The following is a 25,646-nucleotide window of genomic DNA, read 5'->3' on the forward strand; positions in this document are numbered from 1 at the left end:
CCCTGTCCCTGTCCCTGTCCCTGTCCCTTTCCCCGTGTCGCTGTCCCTGTCCCTTTCCCCGTGTCCCTATCCCTGTCCCTGTCCCTATCCCTGTTCCCTATCCCTGTTCCTGTCCCTGTCCCTCTCTCCGCGCCGTCCCCCTCGCACTGCCGGGCACGGCCGTAAAGCGCGCTCCCGCCGTCGCAAACGCCCCGCGCGTCCCTGGCGACGCGGCCGCCCCGGTGCCGGGAACATGGCGGCGGCCGAGGCGGCGGCCGAGGCGGCGGCCGAGCTGTCGCAGGCGCTGGCCCGGCCCCTGAGCCTGCTCCAGCAGCCCGACTGCGGCCGGGCGGCGCGGCTGCGGGCGCTGGAGGACATCCGCGCCCAGCTGCAGGGCCGGCCGCTGCCGGGCGCGGTGCTGCAGGAGGTGTTCGCGGCGCGGCTGCTGCGGCCGCTGTCGCGCTGCCTGGCGGGGGACGCGGCGGAGCGGTGCCGGGAGCTCGCCCTGCAGCTGCTCCGCCACGGGCTCAGCCACGGCGAGCGGCCCTGCGAGGCGCTGCCCGTGCTCCTGCCGGCCCTGGCCCAGCGGCTCTGCCCGCCGCAGGGCGCGGAGCCCAGCGAGGAGCTGCGGCTCGGCCTGGTGCAGCTGCTGAGCCTCCTGCTGCAGCGCTGCGGCGCCTCCACGGCCCCCTACCTCGGCGACATCGCCCGCGTCCTCCAGGCCACCCTCCTCGACCACTATGCCGAGGTCAGGCGGGAGAGCTGCAGGTGTGCCGTGGCCTGCGCCAGGGCCGTGCCAGGTGGGGCTGAGGGACGGGCAGCGCTGGGATGATGTGCTGGGGGCCGAGGAAGGGACGCTGGGAGGGAACGAGGATGCTGCAGGAGAGAGATGAGAGGTCGCACACTCCTTCACAGGTGTGCTCTGCAGGCTTCGGGGGGTCTGTTGGACAAGAGCCATGCCGGGAGTGCAGGCTGAGCTGTTACTTGTGGGTAGTAGCAGGAGGAGGGGCTAGGGGAGGGTTTGTGGGCAGCGTTCCGCTCCGATACTGTATAAAGTTGAAGCTGCGTGCTCCTTTAACACAGCAACATTAGTCAGGCTGCTGTTCATAGTGGCACAGAAGTCATGTTGCTCCAGATCTGTCACCCACGTAGAGAAAGAAATAGGATTGCGGAACATAGTTAACCCCCCCACCTCCCCAAATGCATTAGTCCATCCAAAATCATCTTGTACTGCTGGCCCCAACAACTGTTGGGTGTCGTGGATATATCCATAGAATCAGAGAGTGGTTTGGGTTTGAAGGGACCTTAAAGATCATGTAGTTACAGCCCTCTACCATGGACAGGGATCGTGCCCACGATGGGAACTCTCATGGTTGATGTTTCTGTCTTTCTGCCCTAACAGAGCACTTCCATATGCAGTCAGAGTCTCTGATAAAACCCCTAATGCAGACAATTTCCCACCAACACTACAGAGTTCGTGTTGATGTGATTCAGGCTACTGGAGCAGTGATACAGTTTGGGAATGGAAAGTCTGTGGATGATGTCCTGTCTCATCTGGCCCAGAGGTTATTTGATGAGATTCCCAAGGTGTGCTTTACTTCCTTCTTTTCTTGCCATTTATTTTAAATCTGTTTAAAACCCATCCCCATGGCGTGGGTTTCTTGGTGTTTCTCTCCCTGCTTTTCCCCGTTTTCAGCTGTCCTGCATTCAGCTGAGATCTGTAAATATGTCTGTCATGCTTTAATCCCAGATGGGAATTAAGGACCGCACAGCCCCTTGCTCACTCCCAGCTCGTGTCACCTGTCCTGGCATTGCTCCCTCAGCTGTTTGTGCAGCTCCTCACTAGCAGAGCTTGAGACACCCAGAAGCCCTTGGCTTATGGTAAACTCTGCTTAGCAACAAGTAAACATCGGTGTGTTATCAGCATTGTTCTCACACTAAATCCAAAAGATAGCACCATACCAGCTGCTAAGATGAACTCTGTCCCAGCTGAAACCAGGACAATGTCCCACCCAGCCTGTATCAGTTGTAATCTATCCCAAACCAATGCTGGTGACTGCTGTCTAGTTCAGCAGGGTTCAGAGGATTTTGTTCTAATGGGTGCCTTCAATTTTGTCATAAATTCTCTGTCACATCTCTCTGGGCCTTCATTCTCTGGCCTTTTCAGATGCTTAACAAACATGGTATGGATCCCTTTATAAGATGCAACTGAAGTAATTTTAAAATTAATCTTTCCTTTATAGTGAACAGAGAAATTTTTCTTCAGGAGATGTGCTTGGAAAGCTACAAATTCCAGAGAAATTTCTTAAATTCTCAGGCAGGAATTAACCATGAGAATTTAGTTTTCTGTGTTAGATCTGTGTCTTGTCTTCCTCTCAGAGCTGTGTTTTTGTGCAGCAGTCTAAGACTGACTAAGCCAGAGTGAAAGATGAGAATGTGATTCCTTGTGTGTTCCTTAAGATGCTTCCTGCAAGTGAGGAAATGCTGGGTTCCTGTAATTTCTTCTGAGTGCATTGATGTGCTTCACCATGTGTTATATACAGAAAGCAAATATTGGTTTTATTATTTTTCTGTTATTTTCCTGACACCTTTAGAATAGTTATTTTGTCTCCCTGTAGGTACGGCACGCTGTAACAGCTGTCATTGGAGAATGGTTGTTGCACCTACGAGACAGATACTCATATTTTCACAAATTGATCCCTCTGTTACTTGGCAGCTTTACTGATGAAATTCCTGAAAATGGGTAAGAGGAACATTTAGTCTTTTTTTCCCTCCCTTAAATAGGTGTCTGTCAAAGAAGTGTTCCTAAGTTCACAGATGTCTTGCTTGGAGGACAAAACCTCCGCTTCTGCTTGTTAGTTAGTTTGTTTTTTCTTAGACTGAAAATGTTAGCATTACCTTCAGTAACTTTTGTTATACTCTCCTTTCATGCTACATTCAATTAAATGTGAGAGAGACAAAGACAGGGGTGGACAGAGACAGATTTATCCCTTGGGAGAAGAGGCCTCTGTCACTGAGTACAAAAGAAATATAAACTCTCAACTTAATGTGCCTAGGTTAAGTGGCAGGAATGCTTCCCATCCTTCCAGCTGAACTCAAGTAGTCAGCTTTTCCAGAAGTCTCATTTTAAAGTGTTTTTATCTGGGGGCATGGTGGTATAAAACTCTTATTTTATATCTAGGAAACTGGCTTGGACCTACTGGGAAAAGATAGGCTTGCAATGGGAGAAAGAGAATGAAGAAGATTTGAAGGATAAGATGGACTTTAGTGTTTCACCATGTCATTATCCCAAAGGAGGTAAATGTTGCACTGAAAGTGGTTTTTTGCTTTGTGAATAATCTCCAAGAGCTGCAGTGCAGTACTGACAGCAGAGCAGGATGTGTAATATTCATTACAATATGTAATATTAATGTAGAGAGGTAGCACATATAAAATATATATAAAATTATTTAAATTATTAAATTTAAATTTTAAAAAGTGGTTGTTCAGTAACCTTATTCTTCTTTTTTTGGTTTTTTTTTTTTTTTGTTAATCCAAAAATTCATTTTGGAGAAAGTAAATGAGGCTGCCTATGCTGAAAAAAAGGTCAAGCAGTGGTGCAGAAACAGCAGTAAGTTCTACATCAACCAGCAGCCAGGTGCACATTGGGCACAGAAATGACTGGAAAGAAAGGCAGGAGAAAAGAACCCATGACCTAAGTCCTTGAATAATGAGAGCAGGTCACAGCATTAATGATCCACATAATTGGTGCTGAAGAAAAATTTGCAATGAAATTATTTCAGACTTCTCTGTGAGACACTGGGATGCTCCCTAAAATCTGCCAGTGTACATGAAGAATGTGGGAACAGAGTAATTTCCTTTATTATACACAAAAGCCCCAAGATATGCAGAATGGGTAGTTTACTTTTTAGTACCATATGATTTATAAGTAGTTTTCAAACATGTTGTTTGCAGTAGCTTGAAGCTTGTTTCCTGTCCTGGGTTCACAAAGTTAATGTTTAAAAATATGCATATGGGAGTTGGGGAAGAGAGAGTTTAACTGGCTCATTTATTGATCTCTATACTCATATTTAACTGGACAAAAACTCCTTTGGTGTGAAAGAACAGGTTCATGCTTGACTTGTGCCTACATGACAATCACATCACAGAATACCCAGCAGCAAAATCCTTTCCATGACAGTGGGTTCCGGAGTTCTTTCTTCTTTGAAATTACACTTCTTTTTTTTTTTTTTTTTTCTTTAAAGTTGTTTTACTCAGTAATGCTTGAATGAAAGGGGAAGTGCTTCATAATGGTGACTGGTTTGACAGAACTGTTTAGCTTTGAAGGCAGGCAAGTTGATCTGTCATCCTTCCCAATCTTTTTTCTTTCCTCCTTATTTTAGATATGATTTTACCTTAGGGGTTTGGAAATGCTAAAGAACGCTTTTACTTCCACTAGTCATGGCAGAAGCATATTTCTTCTCCTGGCAGTCAGAGACTCTTTTAACAGACACAAACTGATGAAGTTGAGTGTCTAAGCTCCAGTCACTTACTTTGCAATGGCCATGATATAGTGAAGGTCATAAAAGATTCAATTTCATTGTCTTGGAACAGTGATTACCATTTGTACAGCTGATGGGGTTACCTTGGTTAGTTTTGTCTAGGTGTGTGTTGTGGTTTTTGTGTGTAAGCTGTTTTGGGGCTTTTTAGAAAGTGACATCTACCAATTACTTCACAATTAAATGATATGTGATCTCCTAAATAATCTCCTTAGCACAATAAAGATGCCTCATGAATTTGGGCAACATTCCAGCCCCACATTGAATTGAATTTTCATGTATTTTTCTTGGTAGAATGATGCAGTTAAGGCTTGAATGTGACATATATGTGTGTATTTATATATATGTGCACGTACTAAAGAATATTTTAAAGAAATGGCCTGATAATTTTGGACTTGAGTCCCAAGTTAATGGTGACTTTTAGGTATCATTTCTTCCTGTTTATCTTTACTTCCAAGTTGTATGTCTTATTAATAGTCAGGCTTGATGTGACAAATAGAAGAAAAATCAGAGAAAAGGATGATTGGCTGCTTAATCTTACAGATATAAAACTTTATCAGAGACACTAACGTACCTTATGTGGTGTCCTACCAGAGTCTGTGTATGGATGATTGTTATTATGTGTGTCCTTTCTGTTTGCTCTGCATCACCATTTGAGTGGTTTGGTTTTTTGGGAGGAGGGTTTCTCTTGGGGTATTTTATTACTTTGTTGCCATTTCTTGTGACTTTAGTGTAGTGGAATATTTTTTTTTCCAGCAGTGACTCTGTAGTACATTTTACTTAAGTAGCTTTGTCCAGCTGTCAGACTAATGGACCTGCCACAGGAGCCCTGCTTTGATCTCCCAGTGACAGATCCTGCAGGTCAGAGGGGACCCGAGGGAGACCTGGTGTCATCCAGGCACTGCTCAGCTTGCACTGAGCCCCAGCACTCATTGCCTCAGGATACAGGTGCAGACAGTTTATAGCAGGGAAGTCTTTGACAGCAGTAGCTACAGGGATAAATGCCTGCATTTGAACATCTGAAATGAAGGAATTGCTGATAAAGAATGGTCCAAATTCTTCAAACAAAATTCTGCCTCAGGTCCAATGGGATGCCAGTCTGTATTTGCTGTCTCAAGTTGATTTCTTTATTTGACCTTTTGCTACTCATTGTCAGCTTTCATAATCCAGAATGTTTCCTTCGTTGACAAAATCAGCAATGTCCTGATGCTTGAATTTTATTTTTTTCCCTAGTTAGGTATTTCAGAGGTATTTCTAAGCCTTTTGTATCCTCAGACCATTTACTTTAGTCAGTTTTCCTTTTAGCATTTGTAGTTACACAAGTCAGTGCAGGAAAATATCCCGAGACAGCTCAGTCATTTTCTTCCTGAGCATTTACAGAACTCTGTATCAGAAATAAAAAAATGTACTCACACATTCAGTGTATTTTGACACCTCATAATGAATGATGTCTCTTTCTTAAAACAGCATGTGAACATTGTGAGTGGCAATTATGAAATTGTGCTTCTCAAAGAACAACTTTTCAGATTTTGTTTGTATAAACATATACAGTGTTAAGAAAAGAAAACAGACTGCAGAAAAAATCTCTAAAAAAGTTTATTGCTGTTTTTTGGAAAGGGCTGTCACAGCTTTATCTGTAAAGTACAGAACAGGATGTTTGTTAGATGTTTGTGATATCGGTCAAGTTGCTCTTCTGAATCTCAGTGATTTATAAATTAACTAACAAGTAAATTTAATGATTACCAAGACAGTACAGTCGGCATTTGTTGGGAAAGGTAAGTTTGTTAGTTATCCAAAAATCGGCATCCTTTGTTGAGGCAGGGAATATATATTTGTTACCCTTTTGGGTTCTGTTTGAAATCAAAAGATAACCACAAAAACTCACTTTCCACAAAGTCATTACAAATTAAATTCAGTCTTAAAAAAAAAAAAATATATCCCTCCCAACTCCCATATCATCATTTTAAATGTATTATTCCGTTTTTGAAACACTGAAGAGGCACATCAGTGAGCTGCTTCTCCTGGAAGAGCCTTAGAAAGGAGATTATATAATAGCTGTGATTTTTTCAAACACTGTCAATTTGTTGGCCTGATCTATTACACAGCATCTGTACAAGCCATAGTTCTGTGCCCTTTCTGCCTTCAATTTGCCAGATCCACTTTTAACCTTTTCCTTTAGAGGGCACAATTGGCACTGTCTGTTTTACTGCAGCTCATGTCTTCTGTACTGTTTGTGCCTTCTACCTTCTTTCCTCCTCCAAATTATATTGAGCTCAGCATTTGCATGCAAAAATCTTTCTTCTCTTTATCTGTGTGTGTTTCAGTTTATTTTTCATGCGATTTGTGTTGCTATCAAAATTAAAAGGGAATTATTAAGCTGTGTTTTCCAAAGTGGGTAAAGACACGCATTAATTTCAATTCTCTTTCTCTTCTCCTTCTGTAAACATTTTAAACATGAAATCTAAATCACCATCCAATCATAAATACATAAATATTCAAAGAGCTGTGTGGAGTTTTAATTCTTCGATATTTAATTCTCCAGTATTTAATTCTGCAATATATATTGCAAGGAAATGCAACTTGCACAGGTAAATTCCTCAGCAGCATTTGGAGTATTTTGTTCCGTGCTGAAGCAGACACCTAGAGTTCTTACCTTACAGCTTTTAAACCTTTCTGAGGTTTTTATGCATGGGCTTTTCCATTGATATTTCTTTTTGGGTTGTTTTTGTTTTTTCTAGAGACTCGACCAGGACTGGGATGTCGAGAACTTGTGTCAAGAAACCTCTCCAAAATTCTCCCAGGTCTCTGTCATGATATCACAGACTGGCTTGGAAACACAAGAATCAAAGCATCCCAGCTCCTGTACACATTATTGCTGCATGCAGAGGATCACATCACCCAACACATGGAGTTGCTGCTGAGAACTTTGTACCAAGCATGCTCAGATGAAGAAAGTGAAGTGGTTAAAAATGTAAGTTTGATCTGTTAAAGTAGCTGTTGTACACTGAATAAAGATTTTATAGTCTTCAGTCTGTCTTCTGCAGGTTGACTTTACCTTAGGTCACTGGAAATTGCCCATGAGTGAAGGATCAGGCTCAGTTTTATATGGATGTTTAAAACATGTGCACATTATATTTCACTAATCTGTTAAAATAAATGTATTCCTCTATTACTGTTATGAAAACCAATAGTAAAGTTATTTAAATACTGTTTAGTTTGTATGCCAACCCCATGAAGCATTGACAATAATCTCTCTGAAAATTATAAGCAGTGGATTAAAGTGTAAAAGCCTTGGGGCAACAAATTCAATGTAAAAAAAATGTGCAGGTCATGCCCTTTCAAGTTAATTTCACTTACCTCCCGCTGCTCCATAATCCAACCATATATTGAGGTATGTTTATTCCATGTGATACCCATATTCAGTGTTTGAATCCTTGACTTAATGCTTGGAAAATGTGGGGTGGGGGGGTTGTGGGGAATAATTAGTTTGATTTTTACTAACACTTGATTCTTTCAACACTTTGATCAACAAACCAGTAAAGCAGATGCAGTTGAAGACATGAGATAAATTTAGCAAAAGAAAGACAGGTGGTACAAATGCTTTTACAATTTTAAGATAAAATCTTCTGTTCCTGTTTCTACACAAGGAAGAGAACATATGTATAACAAAAATATATCTACATAACTTACTCTAAAGTTACAAATTTTATTGCTTTGGGAAATTGGAAGAATGTGTTCTGCTTACTGGATGTAGATGGTCCAACCCTAAATCAGGCTCTTCTTTAGGTTTCTGCTCTCAGCTGGGCTATGAGAAAACATAAATAATTAAGACAGTAAAGCTATGTAGCTCTGCTGTCCTGTCAATTGCTTATTGCTATAAATCTAAATTCAAAAGTATGTGTTCAAGAAGTACATTAGCTGTCCCTTGCCTTTTATTATTTATTTATTTCATTATTTATTTATTTTTTATTATTTATACTTGTCTCTTTCTTGGAATTCCACCACTAATCTTCTCACAGGTGCTTCCAAGAGATTTATTCCCAGTTAGGAGATTATATCAGTATTTAATTGTACTTTTCCTTGTGCCAAACATTAGATTCAGCAACTTTTGCTTTGGGATGCCTTTTATCTCTTAGTGATGCAGTTTCCCAGGGTACTGTGATAAACTCCTCTAGTTTGTCACAGTAGGAACCCATTTCGGAGCAGCCACCAACTTGGAAAATGTCCATGTCTTTCTCCAGTCTAGTAATACCAAATGAGACCCTTTCAATTTTTCCCCTATTAAAGTAAGTTGATCTGTACAAATGTATGAAATCATATTTTTGAACTCTTTAAATGTATTGTCCAGTTTTCAGAGCATTAAGAGTCTTTTTCTTTCTCTGTAGCAAATATGGAGGAGAATGGAGTTCACATCTACACAGAGGATGTTACAAGTCCTTTGAGTCCTATCTTTGTGAAAAGAAACAGCTCTATATGGTGCAGATTTAAACTGTAGAACTCACTACTATGTGGTTCTGTTGAGACAAAAAATACTAGTACGATTCAAGTATTAATTAGGTGCAAAAAAAAAAAGTCATAGCTAAATCACTAGACTATAAATGGTAGAGAAAGGGAGACAAGCTTTCAACTTTGGGGAAATGAGCCAACCATTACATCTGTGGGACTGGAAGAAGTATTCCTGTTGCACAGGTAGTGCTGCAGTAATTGTTTCTGTATTCATGCACATGATTGTAAACATTGGGCATCAGTCAGGCAGTAAGCCCTGGTGTGGAGGTTTTTCATGTGGAATACAGCATCCTGATACATCTGCAAGGCAGGAATGGGATCAAAGGGTGTCACTGTCATGGGGAATACACAGTAATTTAAGCCTTTCAGTTAAAGAAGTAAGATGGAAAGCAGTGGGCAGTTCCCCCATGGCATTGCTTCCACACTTAACCAGATCTGTAATGTCAGTTTCAAGGTATAGTACAGTAACAAAAAATTCCTCCTTCCATTTTTATTGTTGCAGCTTGTAATAAACAGGGTGATGCATTAAGGGCAAGCCTCAGAACAGTATTTGAGGGACAAAGTGTTAAACCACTAAATGTGTAACATCTGGTTACTCTAAATTGGAAACTTTATTACAGTGAAGTTGTACACTTTGTTTCTTTGCACTGCTTTCTCATGGAAGTTTGTCTGGTGTGGGCAAGGCTGCTTGCAATGCCTTATTATGTGCTTACTGAACATGTCAAGAAAATTTCTTCATGCATATAATCATTACTGAGCAACTGGAAAAGGCCTACAAGGCAACTGCTGAAGCATTTTAAATAGCAGCTGGAATCATAAAAAGAAAAAGGCCATTATATGTTGAGTGGTCTTTGAGTTTCAGGAAAATCCTCAGGTTATTCCTGTTCTTTTTTCAGAGTGTGAAAGCCGCAGAATTGATTGGAACGTTTGTCAGCCCTAAGGTGTCTTTGAAATTAATCACCCCAGCCTTTGAGCAGACACCCAAAGCCTCCTGTGTGATGGTTCTGGCTGCAGTGATTCGAGGTAGCCCAAAAGAAATCTTACAGCCTCATGTGGCCCAGCTTGGCAGCACACTGTCACAGGCTGCAGTCTGTCAGCGATCTGAAGAGGTAAGGAAAGCTGCAAAACACACTTAGGATACAGGCTTTGACCAAACTACTTTTTCATTTATTCTCCCTAAATGCTCCCATTCCTATCCCTCCCTTGCGCACCTGTCCCAGGAAATAGTTGTGGACATGTGTCTGTGAGTCAAAGCAGGAGCTTCCCCATTCTTCCTGGGCTGTGTTGTGGTCTCCTGGGCAATCTGCTTCTTCAAAAACTTACCAACAGTCCGTTCTCTCAGCAGATGTAGGTTCAGGTTTGAGGACTGCTCTCAAAGACTTCATATAGTGGTAAGAAAATGAAGAGGCAAGGCAGGCAGAGAAGCAGCTGTTTAGTAAATACTGTACTAACAAAGGACTACCCTGGCTGGTCCTGAGGCAGAGTTTAACCCAGGGTTTGAAATTCCTTGTGTTCACAATCCAAACAAGATCATGCATTTCAGTCCTCATCAGTAAAAATGACTGAAAATTTTTTATAGTCTATTGTAATTGGCATGTCAGGTTTCCCAAGATTCCCTCTTAATGTTATCTGATTTTTGTTTGCATTCTTATTTTCTGTTTTAAAAGGCAGGTACCAGCACTTTATGTGTATATTTCAGAGCATGTTTTGCAAACTTTTGGTCTTGGTTACTTCTCTTTAAGTGAAAGTCTAGAAGGAAGACCTTTATCAATTAGAAGTTTACTTACAAGTGCATCCTTAGGTAATAGCTAAGCCCAAAGACCATTTTTATTTTAGCATTTGAAGAATGTTCATTGATTGCTATATAAGGAGATAAGAGATTCTCTTAAACACAGAATGGATATTTTTTAACCTGCAGGATTTTTTTTCCTTCCCATGATGCACAAGAGGAATCCCTGTAGTTTTCCCCACAAATGAAACCCTGGCTTTCATTCCACCAGAAGTTTGTTAGACCTCTGCTCTTAAGATGACCAAAAAAGGGCCAGTGCTGTGCCTTGAGAAACTCTGACTTCATGTCAGATGTAGCCTTCCCTTAAAACAGTTATTCATGTGTGCAGACTGAATCAGGCCTAATTGTCTTTTTGAGCCAATGTAAAAAATACATTTCAAGTTCTTCCCTCATTAGGTTTCTTCCCTAATGGAATATGTACCAGTGATGCAGGAATTAACCTTAATCTCCATGAAGCCTGTGATGATTAGGAGCTCATCTAAGTGGAAGCACTATAACCTGATTGTTCAAATAACAATTCCCTGAGGTATAGCTGCAAAATTGTTATGAGGTTTAGGCTTACCACTTCCACTTGGCATTGGCTCCAGGAGTCAGATCCATGTGCAGCTGAAAGTTTGGCAGAATTGTTCCAGCCTTTAGTCTTGGAAAACAATCTCTCTCTATTTTAGCCAGCGAATGCTGCACAGACACTGTTTAGCTAAGGATTGACCATGTCCATGAGATTAATAACACTTACGGCTAACTTATTCCTAGACTCAATTTATTTTTTAGGAGTAAATTTGTAACAATGGACCCTTGTGTTCCCTGACAGGTTCATAGATATCTGATGCACTTTATCATAGAAATCATGGCAAACTAACTGACAACAGTATTGACTTGAACTGGTATCAGTAGGATCAAGATAACATGAGCTATATGGCATCAAATGAGATAAATTGGCTGAGATAAAAGCAAAGGCTCAGGGTTTTTTCGGTTTATGTATTTAGCTGTCATTGTTCATCCAAGACAGTCAAACATGGAATAATATTTCAAAGAGTTGTAACAAATACATTATTAATTAACAAATTGCACTTGAGAAAGAGAAAGTACTATCAGCAAGCACTCCAAAATGCTTTGATGTTTTTATTCACCATTCACCAGTGGAACCATTGTATGATTAAGAGCAGGGTCATTTATTTTGTTAACAGGACAAGGTAAACACAAACAAACAGTGTGGGAGGAAGATTATATTATATTCTGTAAAAAGTAGAATATAGGTAATTAGAAGAACATGAAATTACCAATATGTTACCAATGTAAGGGATTATACAGCACTCAGATTTAATTACTGTCATTTCCCATATCTCTTCTTTAAAGAAAACCTTATATTTGCTAAGAAAACATAATAAATGTGTGCTTTTAAAAATAGGTCTTTTATATGGAGCAGCTGCTTTATTGTGTACAAGCATTGATTGAAGTGTGCCAGGAAGACTGCAAAGAAATTAGCTCACAGCTAATGAAAGTTTTGGTGACCATAATGGCAGTACCATCTTCTCAGGACCTTAAAGAAAAGGTAAACTATGAGCTGGTTTAGTATTCTGTTGTGTTTTTGTCTTTTCATATTGATAAGACACTTTGTGGAAACAGAGCCATAATTATTTGTGGGGAGTATTTATGGCTAGTCTGAGACTGTGCTTCTCTGACAGTACAGACTGTACATGGTTAGTACCAGAATTAAGTCTGGAGTTGGATTTACAATTTGGGACAGCAGAGCCTGGAGAATTATGTTTCTTCATAACTTTGATTAAAAGCTCATAGAGTTAAAATACATTATTTTTCCAGAAAAGGCCCTGGAATTCGGTTTTATATTGTGGTCAAAAGCATCGAGTATGGGTCTGTAGCTGCAGTTACAACTATAATTTTCTTTTTCTGTAAGTGTGTTTAGGTTAAGTTTCAGAATAGATTGCTTGAGGTGCATTAATGGAGCATGGGAATCTTGGAGCTGGATGGGAGCAGCCATGGCCATAGTAGAGCCCTTTTTTTGGGTGGGTGTTAACCACCTGTCCACAGTTAGGTATAAGTTTCAGAACAAGAAGTGTCCAGGATTTTATGTTTGTACTGGATTCTGCAAAGCCTTGGGCATTGCTGGTGGTGCTGGTTGAACTGTTGATGTTTACCTTTTAGTGGATATAAGTCACTGTGAATGTTTGGTTATATGCAGGAAAAAACTGACATTTATTTTCTGACTGTTAAAGAACAATTCACTTAGAGGTCAAGAGTACTACTGGTCTTAAAAATGTGATGGTTTCATAGTGATTTTTTCATCTTTAGCCAAATATCAGACTGATTTTACAGTAGTTGACCTTTTTACCTCCCCACAAGAAACAAAAGTTTAAATGTCACTGGAATGCTTTAAAATCAAGGACAGCTGTACATGCCCAGATAATAGATGAGCTTTTTTGGCTCAGCATTATCTCACCCCCTTATTTTTCTCTTCCTCTTTCTTCCCCAAGCTAAATATCATATAAATCAGCAAGCCATCCTCATGCAGTACAATTATGACCTATTCCAGTTGTCTTTTTTCAAACACACACCTTAAGTGCAGTGGCTATTCCACTTCCTTTCCTCTTGCTCCCAGGCATGGTATTCCAAAGGCCTGTGTAGGATCAGTATTTATGGCCCCAGAGCTGTCAGGCTGCCTCCGAGGAGGCGTTCACTCAGAAAGCTCTTCAGAAAGAAGTAAAGTGGAACAAAGCTTGAAACAAGTATTGAAAAGACTTTGCAGGTCAAAGAGAGGTGGGATGATGATCTGTCTTATGGGAGTGGGATTTGGGGGGGTTTGGAGGTTTTGTTTGTTTGCTTGGGGGTTTTTTAAGACAAAAAAATGGTCTGGTAAGCCTTAGACAGATGGAATTGGAATGTTTTGTTGTATCTTGCCTGTTTATCCCTGCAGTGGTCTATAAAGTCAGCAATGTCCATTTAAAACCTTACAACTTCATACTCCTATGAAGAAAGCAGTTTCATGGAGATAAATCCTGATTTTCATAAATGGAAAACTTAATCTCCTGAGATTATTAAAGGTTTAAGATGTTCCTGCAGTTCCAGATGATTTTTTAAGTTGACAGTACTGTGGATGAGAATCCTTTTTCTCATTAGCCTTTCTTTCAGCTAGACACATAAAAAATCTGACAGTGAGATTACATAATTGCAGTATTTCAAAATTGTCAAAAAGACAAATATGGCTTGAATTTTATTTTTTTCTCCAGTTGCTGATTATTCCAAAACTTCAAAGTGAGCTGCACAGCTTGGAGAAGGCAAGAAGTCCTTGTTAGAATAGTTTAGGAACATGTAGAACAAAAGTATCACAGCTGCTGTATGAGTATGAATTTTTTGTCCAGAAAAGAAATATGTATTCAGACTCAAAAAAACTTGAGTATAATCATAAATTATTCAAAAATTTGCATTATAAAACTTTAATTCAGGCTTTATTGTAAGGGGACAGAAGGCCACTGAGATAGTGGAGACCACAGCTGTAACCGAGAGGTGAGCACTCAGGTCTGGCCTGATTTTTGGCTTTGTGTCCGTTGTGTTTGTGGTTGCTTGGGGCTGAGGAAATGGACCAAGACCACCAGCTGAGCACAACAGAGGCACAGGAGCAGGGTGGGCCACAGCCCCAAAGAGACTGAAGCTGTATCAGTTGGTGGAGTCTGTTAGGCATGATTTGAGCTTGTCAGGGGTTTAACTGGTGACCTAAAAATAAAGTTTTGTTTCATTACCAGTGCCCTGTGCTATCCTGGCTCTTCTTTCAGCACACTGATTATTAGCGGGAAAATGTTGTGTCGTTAAACTTGTTAGCTTTCAAATAGAGGAAAGAGAATCACCATTATTTTTATTTAACTGTGACACACTCCTTAATGAGAAAATATGCATCAGTATGCTAGAACATTTAATTTATTCCTGCTTTTTTGTTTTAATTGCATTCTTGAAACCACAGAATTTACTTCACATCATGCGTGAACAATGTATTCTTTTGTATCTCTTGTTCAATGGAAAACAATCTTGTGTGTTATGTGTTATGGTGGGATTAAAAATGAGGAATAGTTTCTGTCCTGACACATTCTGTTTAATGTTACAATTAATTTACAAGTAACTTATATGTAAAATATTCATTTATCTGAGCTGTTTTGGCTGTCTGGTAGAATGCTTCCATAAAGGAGAAATCTATTGTGCTTGAGGCAGGAAAACCTGCTTTAAGAGTAACCTTTGTCCTTAGCAAATCCTGATTTATTTATTTTTTTCTTAGAATTCTCATTTATTTTCTCCACATCTGGTACTTCCATAAAAACATCTTTGTCTGGCGAGTGATTAGTCTGGAAGAGTCTAAAGGTCCTAGACATGTTTGAGCTAACTTGTGTGGTTGAGTTCAGCTTAAAAATATTAAAGATATGAGTACAATTTGTAGTTCTGCTGCAGCACTTGGAGTCAAATGATGTCACTCCCGGCACTGCACTCCATCTTTCCCTGCTGGAGCTGGCCCTGCTGGCAGCACATGTTATTCCTTAGTGAGGTTCCCAACAGTGCCTTGCTCCCCATTCTTGATTCACAGTCTACTGAAATCACCAAGGCTACAGATCCTGCTTCCAGCATGCTTTTAATCTCTTCCTTGGAGAAGTTTTATACTTCTGGTAGGAGCCTTCAGGAACTGTAAAAGCAAATTTTCATTTGCTTTGAAACACATCTGCTGCAAGTGATTAGGAAGATCTATAGGCATCCTTGCCAAGCATGCTGATGTCTGGAATTCATTTAGTAGTTCTTGTTACATGTTTCATTTGTACATGTTTTATTTGCATGTCTCATAGGATAGTCTTAACTCTAAACATGAAGAAGATATTTCTGATATAACAGTGGGTTTTGGTACTTCTAAGCAACAGAAGTGGAGAATTTCAAAATGAGCCTGCCCAGCTACTACAAAGAGAGAGCATCATTCATAATTAAAACTGGGGGGAGAAGAGGGGAAATGCAATGTCTTCTCTTACCTGCAACAGCAATAGTTTCTGGAAGCTCCCATGGCTTGGGAATTTGAGAAATTCCCCCTGTGTTTATGTTTTAAAGCATTCTTAAATTAAGGAGAAAAATCACTACATCTTTAAAAGCACTAAGAGCCTTTTTTATGATGTGGTTAGTTTTTGGATAGGTCTGCATGTGGATTAAAGATTCTCTCATTTTGCTGTTAGGTTGCTGTGTTCCTGATGATTTCATTTTGAAATCAGGACAAATGTTTCACTTCAAATAAAAGTCAATGGATGTAGTAGAGAGAGACATTAAATATCAGCCTTGATGGTTTAATAGAAACTATGAAAAACTTCCCTTCTTTTCTTACAGAATGAGTTTTAATTGTTTGGGTTTTTTTTTAATGGTTTCAGTTAAGTATCCTGTCTCTGTTCTAACAGGTGGAGAAAACAATGTCTTCATTAGCTGCACTGCAGCAATTGGAAAGTTTTCATTGTCTCTACAAGCAGCACATAATCCAGCTGCTGGAGTGGGCTGCAGTGTCATGTGAAGGGTGGACCTGCTATTCCCCAGAAGTGTTGCAGTTCGAGGTCATCGCAACCCATTCAGGTACGACTTATTTAATTCTAAAAACAATCCAGTCAGGATCTCCACAGCCTGCAGACAGCTTGTGTTTTGTAACGAACAGTGTGATATTCAGAACCTTCACAAGAACATGATGGAAAGCAAAAGAAATGTTGAAGCAGCTCATATTCCCAAAGAGTCTGTGGCTGCAGGGAGAATGCTAAAAGCACTTATGGAAAATGCACTTTCAGGTGAATGAAAAAGGTGAGGATTAAGGGGAGACAAATTGATGTAGCTTGTGTCCAAAAATCCGTCTTTTTATTCCATCTATTCACTCGTCTTTCAGAGGATACCACCTCTCTCTAGCAAACAGTTCCTCACTGTTGCTGTCCAGCACGTGGCTGTGCAGAGGTGAGTGACACACTCTGGTGTGCATCTCACACTCCTTCAGTCCTGCACAGTGAGCACTCCTCTGGCACAGCTCCCCAGCTGGCATCTGCAGCAGGGGACATGGTGACAGGCAGTGCTTTCCACCTAGACACCCATTTTAGGGTTATTAAAATGAAAAGTCCTGTTTATTTGTTTTTTCCTTTCTGTTGGTTGTAATGGGGATGGGGACAGTCACTTCATGAAGTATCACTGTGGCTACTGCACATTGTTAGATGTGGACAGGTATATTTTAAAGGAATATATCTTCTGCATTTAATCTTTGAATCTCAAAAAAAACCCCTCATCAAACCTATGTGAAGCACCCACTTGTTGATTTGTACAGCAACTAGCATAAGTACTTCTTTTGGTTTTCATCTGTGGAAAGAACAAAAAGTTACTTCAGCACAAGATTTGAGAGGCCAACTTTTCTGTATATTTGTGCTCCCATTTCCATGACTGAGGGACTTCTAGACAGTTGTCTCTGTTTTCCTTAATGCTATATAAATCATCAAATGTCTGGGCAAACATTTTGGCTTGCACCCAACACTGGTAATATGCTATTGTCTGTGTTTTCTGTCTGACACAGCAGCTCCTAGAGCTATTTTTTTTTCTTTCTTTTCATTCCCACACATAATGTTGTTTTTAATCAATTTAATCAGCTTTACTCAATTCATATTTTGAGGTTTTTACTGTTTTTTAGGAGCGTATGCTTAAGCTGAAATTAGCAATGTAGTTTATTTTGTTTATTTTCCATCTGTTGAATTTGCTGTTATCAGTTTGATGTAGTATCTTGTGAATGTCTCAGAACTCACATGAAACAATGCATCTTGAATAAATGCTGTGAAAATAAAGATCTGTTTGTTGGCACAGACATTTAGCAAACTGCACTTCAACACCCTGTATTGCTTCAGTCTAGACAGTGAAATTTGGGTTTTTTCATTATTATTTTAAACATTAAATTTCCAGATATTATTAAATGCTATTGAGCTTGTTTTGGAAGCTTGAATACTTCAATCTGTCCATCCCATGTGTGAGGAATATTCTTGTCATCATGAATACCAGTGTTGTGTCTCCTCTGGAAGAGTTTTCTGAGCTAGTGGCGTTGGATGGAATGTGCATCTTAAGGATGCAAAGCTGAAGAAGGTCCTGAAGGAAAGCAGTTTACTGCAAAAATAGAGCTGAAAGATAATTCTACAACAAGAAGCTTGCAGAGTAAAGCATGGGTGCAGTCTTTATGTACTCTTCCTCTTTAAAAGCAGGCAGATGTTAGTCATTATCAAGGAGAAAGGCACAAATTTCCCTCAGTTGTGGGAAAATAACTTCTTAAAATGTTGGGATAACAGCTTAAAGTTTTGTTTGTTTGTTTATTGTTTAAATTTATCACAGGATGTGAAAATATTAACAAACTAAAGAGTTAATTTAGAAGATATTTTTATTTCAAGTGTCTTCTAAAATACATCATATTTTGGATTGTCTTATACGATAAAAATAAGCATTATTTAAACAGGGAGAAGGAATGCTGCTGCAGTAATTGTATTATCCAAGTTTTGAAGCTGATCCTTTCAAACAAGCCCTTTCCTATGCCTCTGGCAGTCTTGAACATCTCAAATGCTTCATGTGGAAAAACCAGAAAGAAGAAAAAAATGTAGTTAATGCTCTGTGTCCAGAGGTGGGAGGGTCATGCCAGATCCAGTGTAGTTTTTCATTAAGTTTAAGAAAACCAAAGCTTTGTGCATAACCTCAGACTTGCAGTTACAAGGGAGAGCATTAATCCTCCAGCCAAAATGCCCCCTGGTACTGACAGTCCCAGCAACTCTGGGGTGTCCTGGATAGAACCATTCCAGAGTAATGAAATGATAGAATGCTTGGGTTGGAAGGAGCCTTAAAGACCATCAAGTTTCAATCCCTGCCATGGGCAGGAGCACCTTCCACATCCCAGGTTGCTCCGAGCTCCATCCAACCTGGATGGACACTGCCAGGGATGGGGCAGCCACAGCTTCTGTGGCCAAATGTGGTACAGCTATGCCAAGCTGACTAAATGAGATGTGGGGAACTGATCTTCAGGCTGCCCTGGCCAAAACTGGGGGTACCTGAGCCTGTGGGGAGTTAGCCTGGGGATTTGTGCACCACCCAATACGGTGTCACATGGATAGCTCAGCAGGTGCCATGCAAGAGTGGAAGGCTAATGACTATTCTAACACCTCTTGTATTAGAATTTTAATGCACTCACATATGAAGCATCTAAACAGAACTACTAGTATTCTGAAAAAAAGCCTTTTGTGTTTGTTTGCTAGGTCCTGTCATAGGTGAAGCTCTGGATGAGTTTATTCTGGTTCTGAAGACGTGTCTCCAGGCAAACAGAGATCCCCAGATGCGGTTAAAGCTTTTCACTGTTTTATCCCAGTTGCTGCAGAAAGCAAGTGAAACCATCAATTCTCAGGGGTATGTGGAGGTCTGATTTCACACAGCTATTTGAAAACTCCAGTGGCATTAAGAAGTAATGACCTTGGGAGTTATTTAACCCCTATAACCATCTCCATGTGAGCATGGCTGGAAGAAGAAAGACTTTCCCACCATCCTCTACAGCCTTTCTGGTTTTCTTTCTGTAATTTTTAACAAAATTTTGAGTTCTCTCGTATCCAGTTGAGAATGAAGTATCAACTCTGTAAATACAAACACAGACAGGGTACTTCCTTTCCTGGGAATGACTGACTTTTAGAATTAAGTTACACAGATTCACAACAAAAAGATCTGAAAATGGGAAGAGGAAGAAATTAATTGCATCAGCAACAGCAAAAATAAAATTGTAATGGTAATGAGAGTATTGGGAAGTAATAGTCAGTTGCAGTTGCACTCTCATATTCACTGCTGTCAGTAATTTGTTTAGCTCCTTGAAAAGGTTCTCAGAGTTTAGATAGGAAGGCTTTTGGTTATTATGCTAAACACAGTTGTGTGGTCACCTAATGGTGTTTGAGTCTGACATGACTGAGTCAGATAATTGCCAGATATTGCTTTACTGATTCTGTTTCAAGGCACTAGAACAAACATTCTCCCAAATAGCACAGCACCATGGTTAACATAATGCTGATGGAATTTACCTTTGTGTTTTGACAGATCGTTTTCTCACTGCAGTTTAACAGAAGGTTTTATTAAAAACAGAAGCAGCTACTGATCAGATAACACAGACAGCACAGAGCTGCTTTTAGCTTTGGAGCTGAAAGGAGATTTGGAGTGATGATCATTAGTTTTGTTTTTTTTTTCCCAAAAACTTTTTTTAACAGAAAATTATTAGTGCTCAAAAATGTGTTTAAAATACCACATCTAAAGGGTTTTACAGATTTATATGTGTCTAATGGGATGTCAGATTTCTTGTTATTACTTAAGTGCCATCTGCTGACAAGAAGCAGCAGTGGATGGATCTCTGACTTCTTCAGAATCCAAGGGCTCCCTTGCCAAGGGGAAGCAGCAGCCTGGTGTATCTATTTCCATAATGTTGCAGGTATGTGTCAGCACATAACTGAGTGCAACTGCTTGTGCTTTAGTCAGGTAATACCTGGATAACAGGGACTACCTGCAACATGGATTCTTTTTAAAGTATTCCCTGGTAATTGTTAGTTGTTAACATGGACCTGTTATGTTCCTCCTGTGTCTTGGCACATCACTGAAGGGGCCACATTCACCCTGGCAGTGTGGGACTCTTAGAAAAGTGAACAAGATCTTGTTCCCTCTGTAGCAAGCAGCAGGGTGGGGATGTGCTGTTTGGCTCTCAGGGGGCTGCAGTTTGAGCAGAGCTCTGAACTCAGTGGGACAGTCAGGGTAGGTTCAGAGCACACTGCCAGCTGCTCTGTAGGGCACAGGCACTGTGGAGAACCTGAGCCTCAGTTACCAGCCACAGCCAGACACTAATGTCTCTTTGATGCAGCAAAGTATTAATTCATTAATTGTAAGATCTGTAATTTTTCCCTCTTAATTTGAGATTGTTTGAGCTGTAACTAAATGAGTGTGAGGGAATCCTGCCTATTGTAATTGCTGACTCTCGCAGCAACTTTTAGCATTATAACAACCCATTGAATGGAGGAGGAGGAAAAAGCATCAGCAAAAACATCACAGATTTATGTGTTTGTAATAAAAAACCCTAGTATGGGGACTGGCACCATCAGAAAATCCTACAGACCTCTCATCTTTGGGAGAGACAAGTTTCTGAGCCAAGAGAGCTGAAATATTCTGTGTAGGCTCCCAGCTGTATCAGTGTCATCAATAGCATTCATACTTTTCACATTGTAAATACTTTTCACTGGCCAGTCTCAAAGGGCCTCACAGATATTAAAGAATCCTCACAGCATTGCACAGGGTGTTATCTCCACTGCACAGACAGGGAAGGTGAGACACAGAGAAGGTAAGCAGTTTACCAAGATAACACTGAGTCATGGTCATTGCCTGAAGTGGGAGAAAGTCTAGCCTCTCCTTTCTATGAATGTTAGGTATTTGTTTGAATATTATCTAGAAAAATTAAGTTGTGAAAGCTTATCACATACATAACAATCACATTGCCTCAGAAGATGTTATTTATTTTTTTACTGAGTCTTTTTTTTTCCCCTTTTCTGTCTATGTTTCTATGATAGAAAATTCTCTTTTACATCCTGTCAGTCTCTTTATCACTTTCTCATGAACCTTTATTTTGCTTTCTTATTTTTGGCTTCAGGCTGTTCCCTAGCTACCTTGAGACTGTGATAAAAGACATCTTGGCTCCTAATCTGCAGTGGCATGCTGGAAGAACAGCAGCTGCCATCCGTGCTACAGCTGTATTGTGCCTTTGGGCTCTCATCCACTGTGAAATGCTTTCACCAAAAGAGGTAAATTCTCTCTTTCTCATCCTTTGAAATCTTAGACAGGAAAACAAAATAAATGCAAGGGGTAAAAAAAAGAATAAATCCTTAGAGTAAGTAGTATTTTCAGAAGGACATATAGCCTTCATAATAAAATTCATTAATTATAATTGAATGCTAATGACTGAAACAATCACTAGTGGAGGGATGATGACATTCTGGTAAGAGATCTGAGGCCAGCAAAATGCTGAGGTGTAAAACTGAGTAGCATCAAATTTTGTAGACATTTTTTTCTAACAGATCATCAGTTTTGTAGCCCAAGGTACTGACCACTGTGAACACAACAATCTGGGTGCTTGACATTACTGGACCCAGAGGCAGAACATGAGCAGCAGCACTGGAGCCAGCAGGACTGTGCTGTGCTGTCACGTGGCAAAGACAAGTTGTCTGGTTGCCTTGGAGCCCACAGGTCCATTTAGGGGAAAAAAAAATAACATCTAAAGATTCTGAGAAAGGACAGGAGGAACTTGAAAAGGAACATGAAGAATATGTATAGAGACTGGAGTGCTAGCACTTGAAGAGTTGTTACCCATCCCTGATAAAGGATTAATTGAATCTGGGGGTGTTTTTGAAGCTTCTTTGCTAACAGAATTAGCATTTGGAAATTATGCACTGGAAATACGTTAAATACAAGGTCATTTTTAAAACATAAATTTAATTTAAATGTTATTAACAGTTCACAGTCTTTAGTGTCTTTGTAACAGACTTTAATTGAACAAAGTGCTTAAACACACATAACTGGTTGAGTTCACATGCACAGAAACGTTGGTATCAGAAGCTACTGCTCTAGCTGAATATTTTTCTCTGAATCGCTGCTTTAATGCCTTTTTCGCATTAACGGATGATGTGACATACTCGGAATTAAGTCAAAGTCCGAGGCTGCCAGCCCATCGCAGCCCGGCGCTGCCCGCTGGGGTCAGCGCGCCATCTGCTGGTTCCTGTGCGGAGCGCTCAGCTCCGCCTCGCTCCGAGCCTCGACGGTTTGGGGTTTATTTCTTAAAGGCGAGTAAGTTTTAAAGCTTTTACAAGCTTGAGCATACATATGAGTTACATAAAACTCATCTGCTTGTATGTTGAGTGCTCATGAGATGGGTGATTGACTGGTGGATTTTCATTTTCCAAGCTAACGTAGAGGCAAAATTAGAGCTCTGTAACTTCAGGGATTTTCAGGGTGATGTTTATAGCTAATTTTTTAACTAAGCAGACAAGTATCTGGCACAGCTAATGGTAAGTGCTGTAACACTAAGCATATTTTTTCTATGCTTTTCCTATTAACTGTAGATCTTAAAAGTGAAAGATGAGCTGATGCCCCAAATTATTGATTCCATGGATGAAGACTCTAAAATTACTCGACTGATGGCTTGTCGTATTGTTGATGTTTTTCTAAAAGTCTGTGGGAGGCAGTTTGATGCAGATAAATTTAAGAACATTTACACAGGTATGTGTGAAAGTTTAATAGACTTGGGGTGAGGGCATTGTTGGTTTGTTTGTGTGTTTAAATCAAGACTGCAATGTTGACATTTGCTTTTTTACCCAAAGTGCCACAGTTTGCGCGACTTTTAAGGGTTTGGCAGAACCGAGCAGTATTCTCAACGTCATTATCCATCAGACCACTAGGTGGAACTTCACTCAATGCTTTGGTTTGTGCAGGGCATGCCAGCAGCTCATCTGCACTGCTTCAGAGTTTGGACTACGTGAAATAATGTGCTAAGTATAGTGAGAGCAGAACAGGGTATAAATGGAAATCACATTGTTCTCCGTGCTGTCTTTGAGAGCCAATAGCAAACCACTTCAGTGTGCCATAAATAGACCTGAATAGGTAGTGGGTTGGGTTTTTATCTTTAAAAAAAAAAAAAAATCCAAAGAAGAAAACTCTAATCTAGAGTTTTGTATTGCCAATTAGAGCTAGGAGCTGTAATGCCTCTAGGATGAAGTGCTAAACTATGAATCAGAAATACAGACTATGCTTTGAGCCAGGTTTTGTGCTCTTATACAGACAAATAAATTTGGCTTTGCCTAACAGCATCGTAACAACTGATATTTTTTTTCTTATATGGCACACTAGAAATCAAACTATGAACACTTTTATTTTGGAGAAATACATGATCAGATAATTCTCAAAGTATATTCGTCTCTGCATCTTGCATATTCGCATAGTCTGCAGTGCAGTAATTCACTGAAAAGAGTAATATTTAATAATTTAATTAATTCCTATTATTTAATAACTTAATTAGTATCTAATTAACAGAATTTCTGTGCTTTATAACGAGTAGAAATACTTAAACTCTGTAGTTCTGTAATGCATAAATAGACATCCATAGTTCCTAGGACATCCTAGGAGTGCTAGATAATATTCAATTAATTTAAATACTTCTCTATATGCCTTTTATTAATGTTTGGACAACATCATCCAATAACAATGAACGAGGAGCTTTTAGGAGCAGTGTGCTACATGTATTTATTATGCTCAAAAGACAAAAATACATCAGAAATACAACAATAATTTGAATGTTGACAGAATACATTTGTTTTTTCAAATGCACAAGCCACCTCCTGTGTTCACCGAGCATTTTGGTTATTGCTCCTTTTCAGAGGTGTTAAAGCGTCTGGATGATGCCTCGTGTGATGTGCGGCTGGCAGCTGCTCACACCTTGGCTAATTGGTTTAAGTGCTTAAAGGCCAGTGATGTGAAATCCTCAATGGAAGGTCATGTTGAGTTTCTGTACCAAGAGCTGTTGGTACATCTTGATGACCCAGATGAAAATCTCCAGAAAGCAGTCCTAGGTAAGAATTTCAGTCATATTTCAGTATATTTTTACCAATGTTTTTTAAACCATCATTTTGAGTGTTCATGAAAGCAGCACATACAGGTGGAGGATAACCCTGCCAGGCTGGAGCCCTCCTTTGGGTGTCAGTGGATGAGCTCTGACCTTTTACCTGTGTGCAGAATGAGTGCTTTGCCCAGTGCTCCCCGGGGGATGTAGCAGGGCAGCTGAACCTCCAGAGACTTTAGAGATGGTGAACAGGATATGGAGCACTGCAGGGTGTGACCATATCCCAGCCTGCAGGAGGGGCTCTCTGGAATTTATTAGTGTAGCAGCCTGTGTTGAAGAACATAAATGTCAAAATACAGACCTCAGCAAATAGGGGAGAGAGGAATTGTGTTGTCATCACTGCATCACTTATAGAAAAATTTCCTGGTTTGCTTCAGGTACTTTGAGGGAACTTGGGTAGAGAAACACAAAGCAGCTACTGATTTATAAAACATATTTTTGTCTTACAGAAGTTTTGAAGGAAGGAAGCATTTTATATCCAGATCTGCTGGTGAGAGAAATTGAAGGGGTTGTACACAAGCATCAAACACCAGTCTATTGTAATCAGCTGCTACATCACATCCAGTCAGCCAAGGAATCAGCTTTGTGAATCACTGCTGAGATTCTGCTTAGGAAACTGATGCGAAATCTGTATGACTTGGATTATCTTTGTATTTTTGTTTGCATAAGAAAGGCTGAGCTGGAAATAGATTGGTTTTTCTTTGTAAATTCACTGTTGGCTCATTTGAAAGTGTAATTAGCACAATTCTATGTTCTTTGCTGTTTGAACAATTCTTTGTATTTCCCAGCAATAAAACAATGTTTTAATTCACCTTGCATTGGTTTTTCAGATACAAGGTTTAAAGAAGGAATGTTTTTTCAGGACTTTAATTTTTAGATTATTTAACAATGTAATAATTTAATGTCAGAGTTAACTAATATATACAACAAGGATTCAGTCTTTCAAAAAGCATTTCAAACTGGATAAAATCACACTTCACGGTCAGGTGTGTGGTAACCAGTTTATTTTTAGGGAAAAAAAGCAGCCAAACTTCTTTTTCATAATGCAGCAAAGTGTATAATGTTTTGAATATTCATATTTATGCTGATATAATAGGGACATAAGTGGTACTAAAATAATAGTTTTATTTTT

At 39.9% G+C, this 25,646-nt stretch overlaps 1 protein-coding gene across 1 annotated transcript; it reads left to right on the top strand.

Moving 5' to 3' along the window:
- The first annotated feature begins 217 nt into the window (after positions 1–217).
- DNAAF5 (dynein axonemal assembly factor 5) lies at positions 218–25,325 on the top strand. The gene is made up of 13 exons (XM_068207019.1): positions 218–779; positions 1,382–1,566; positions 2,598–2,722; positions 3,161–3,276; positions 7,256–7,488; positions 9,920–10,132; positions 12,221–12,364; positions 16,242–16,410; positions 19,089–19,236; positions 21,497–21,647; positions 22,962–23,118; positions 24,273–24,464; positions 24,964–25,325. The coding sequence occupies exons 1-13, from the start codon at positions 233–235 to the stop codon at positions 25,101–25,103; spliced, it is 2,520 nt and encodes an 839-aa protein (XP_068063120.1). The 5' UTR covers positions 218–232; the 3' UTR covers positions 25,104–25,325.
- Positions 25,326–25,646: the final 321 nt, after the last annotated feature.

The sequence above is a fragment of the Anomalospiza imberbis genome, chromosome 16, assembly GCF_031753505.1.
Source record: "Anomalospiza imberbis isolate Cuckoo-Finch-1a 21T00152 chromosome 16, ASM3175350v1, whole genome shotgun sequence".
Lineage (NCBI taxonomy): Eukaryota > Metazoa > Chordata > Aves > Passeriformes > Viduidae > Anomalospiza > Anomalospiza imberbis.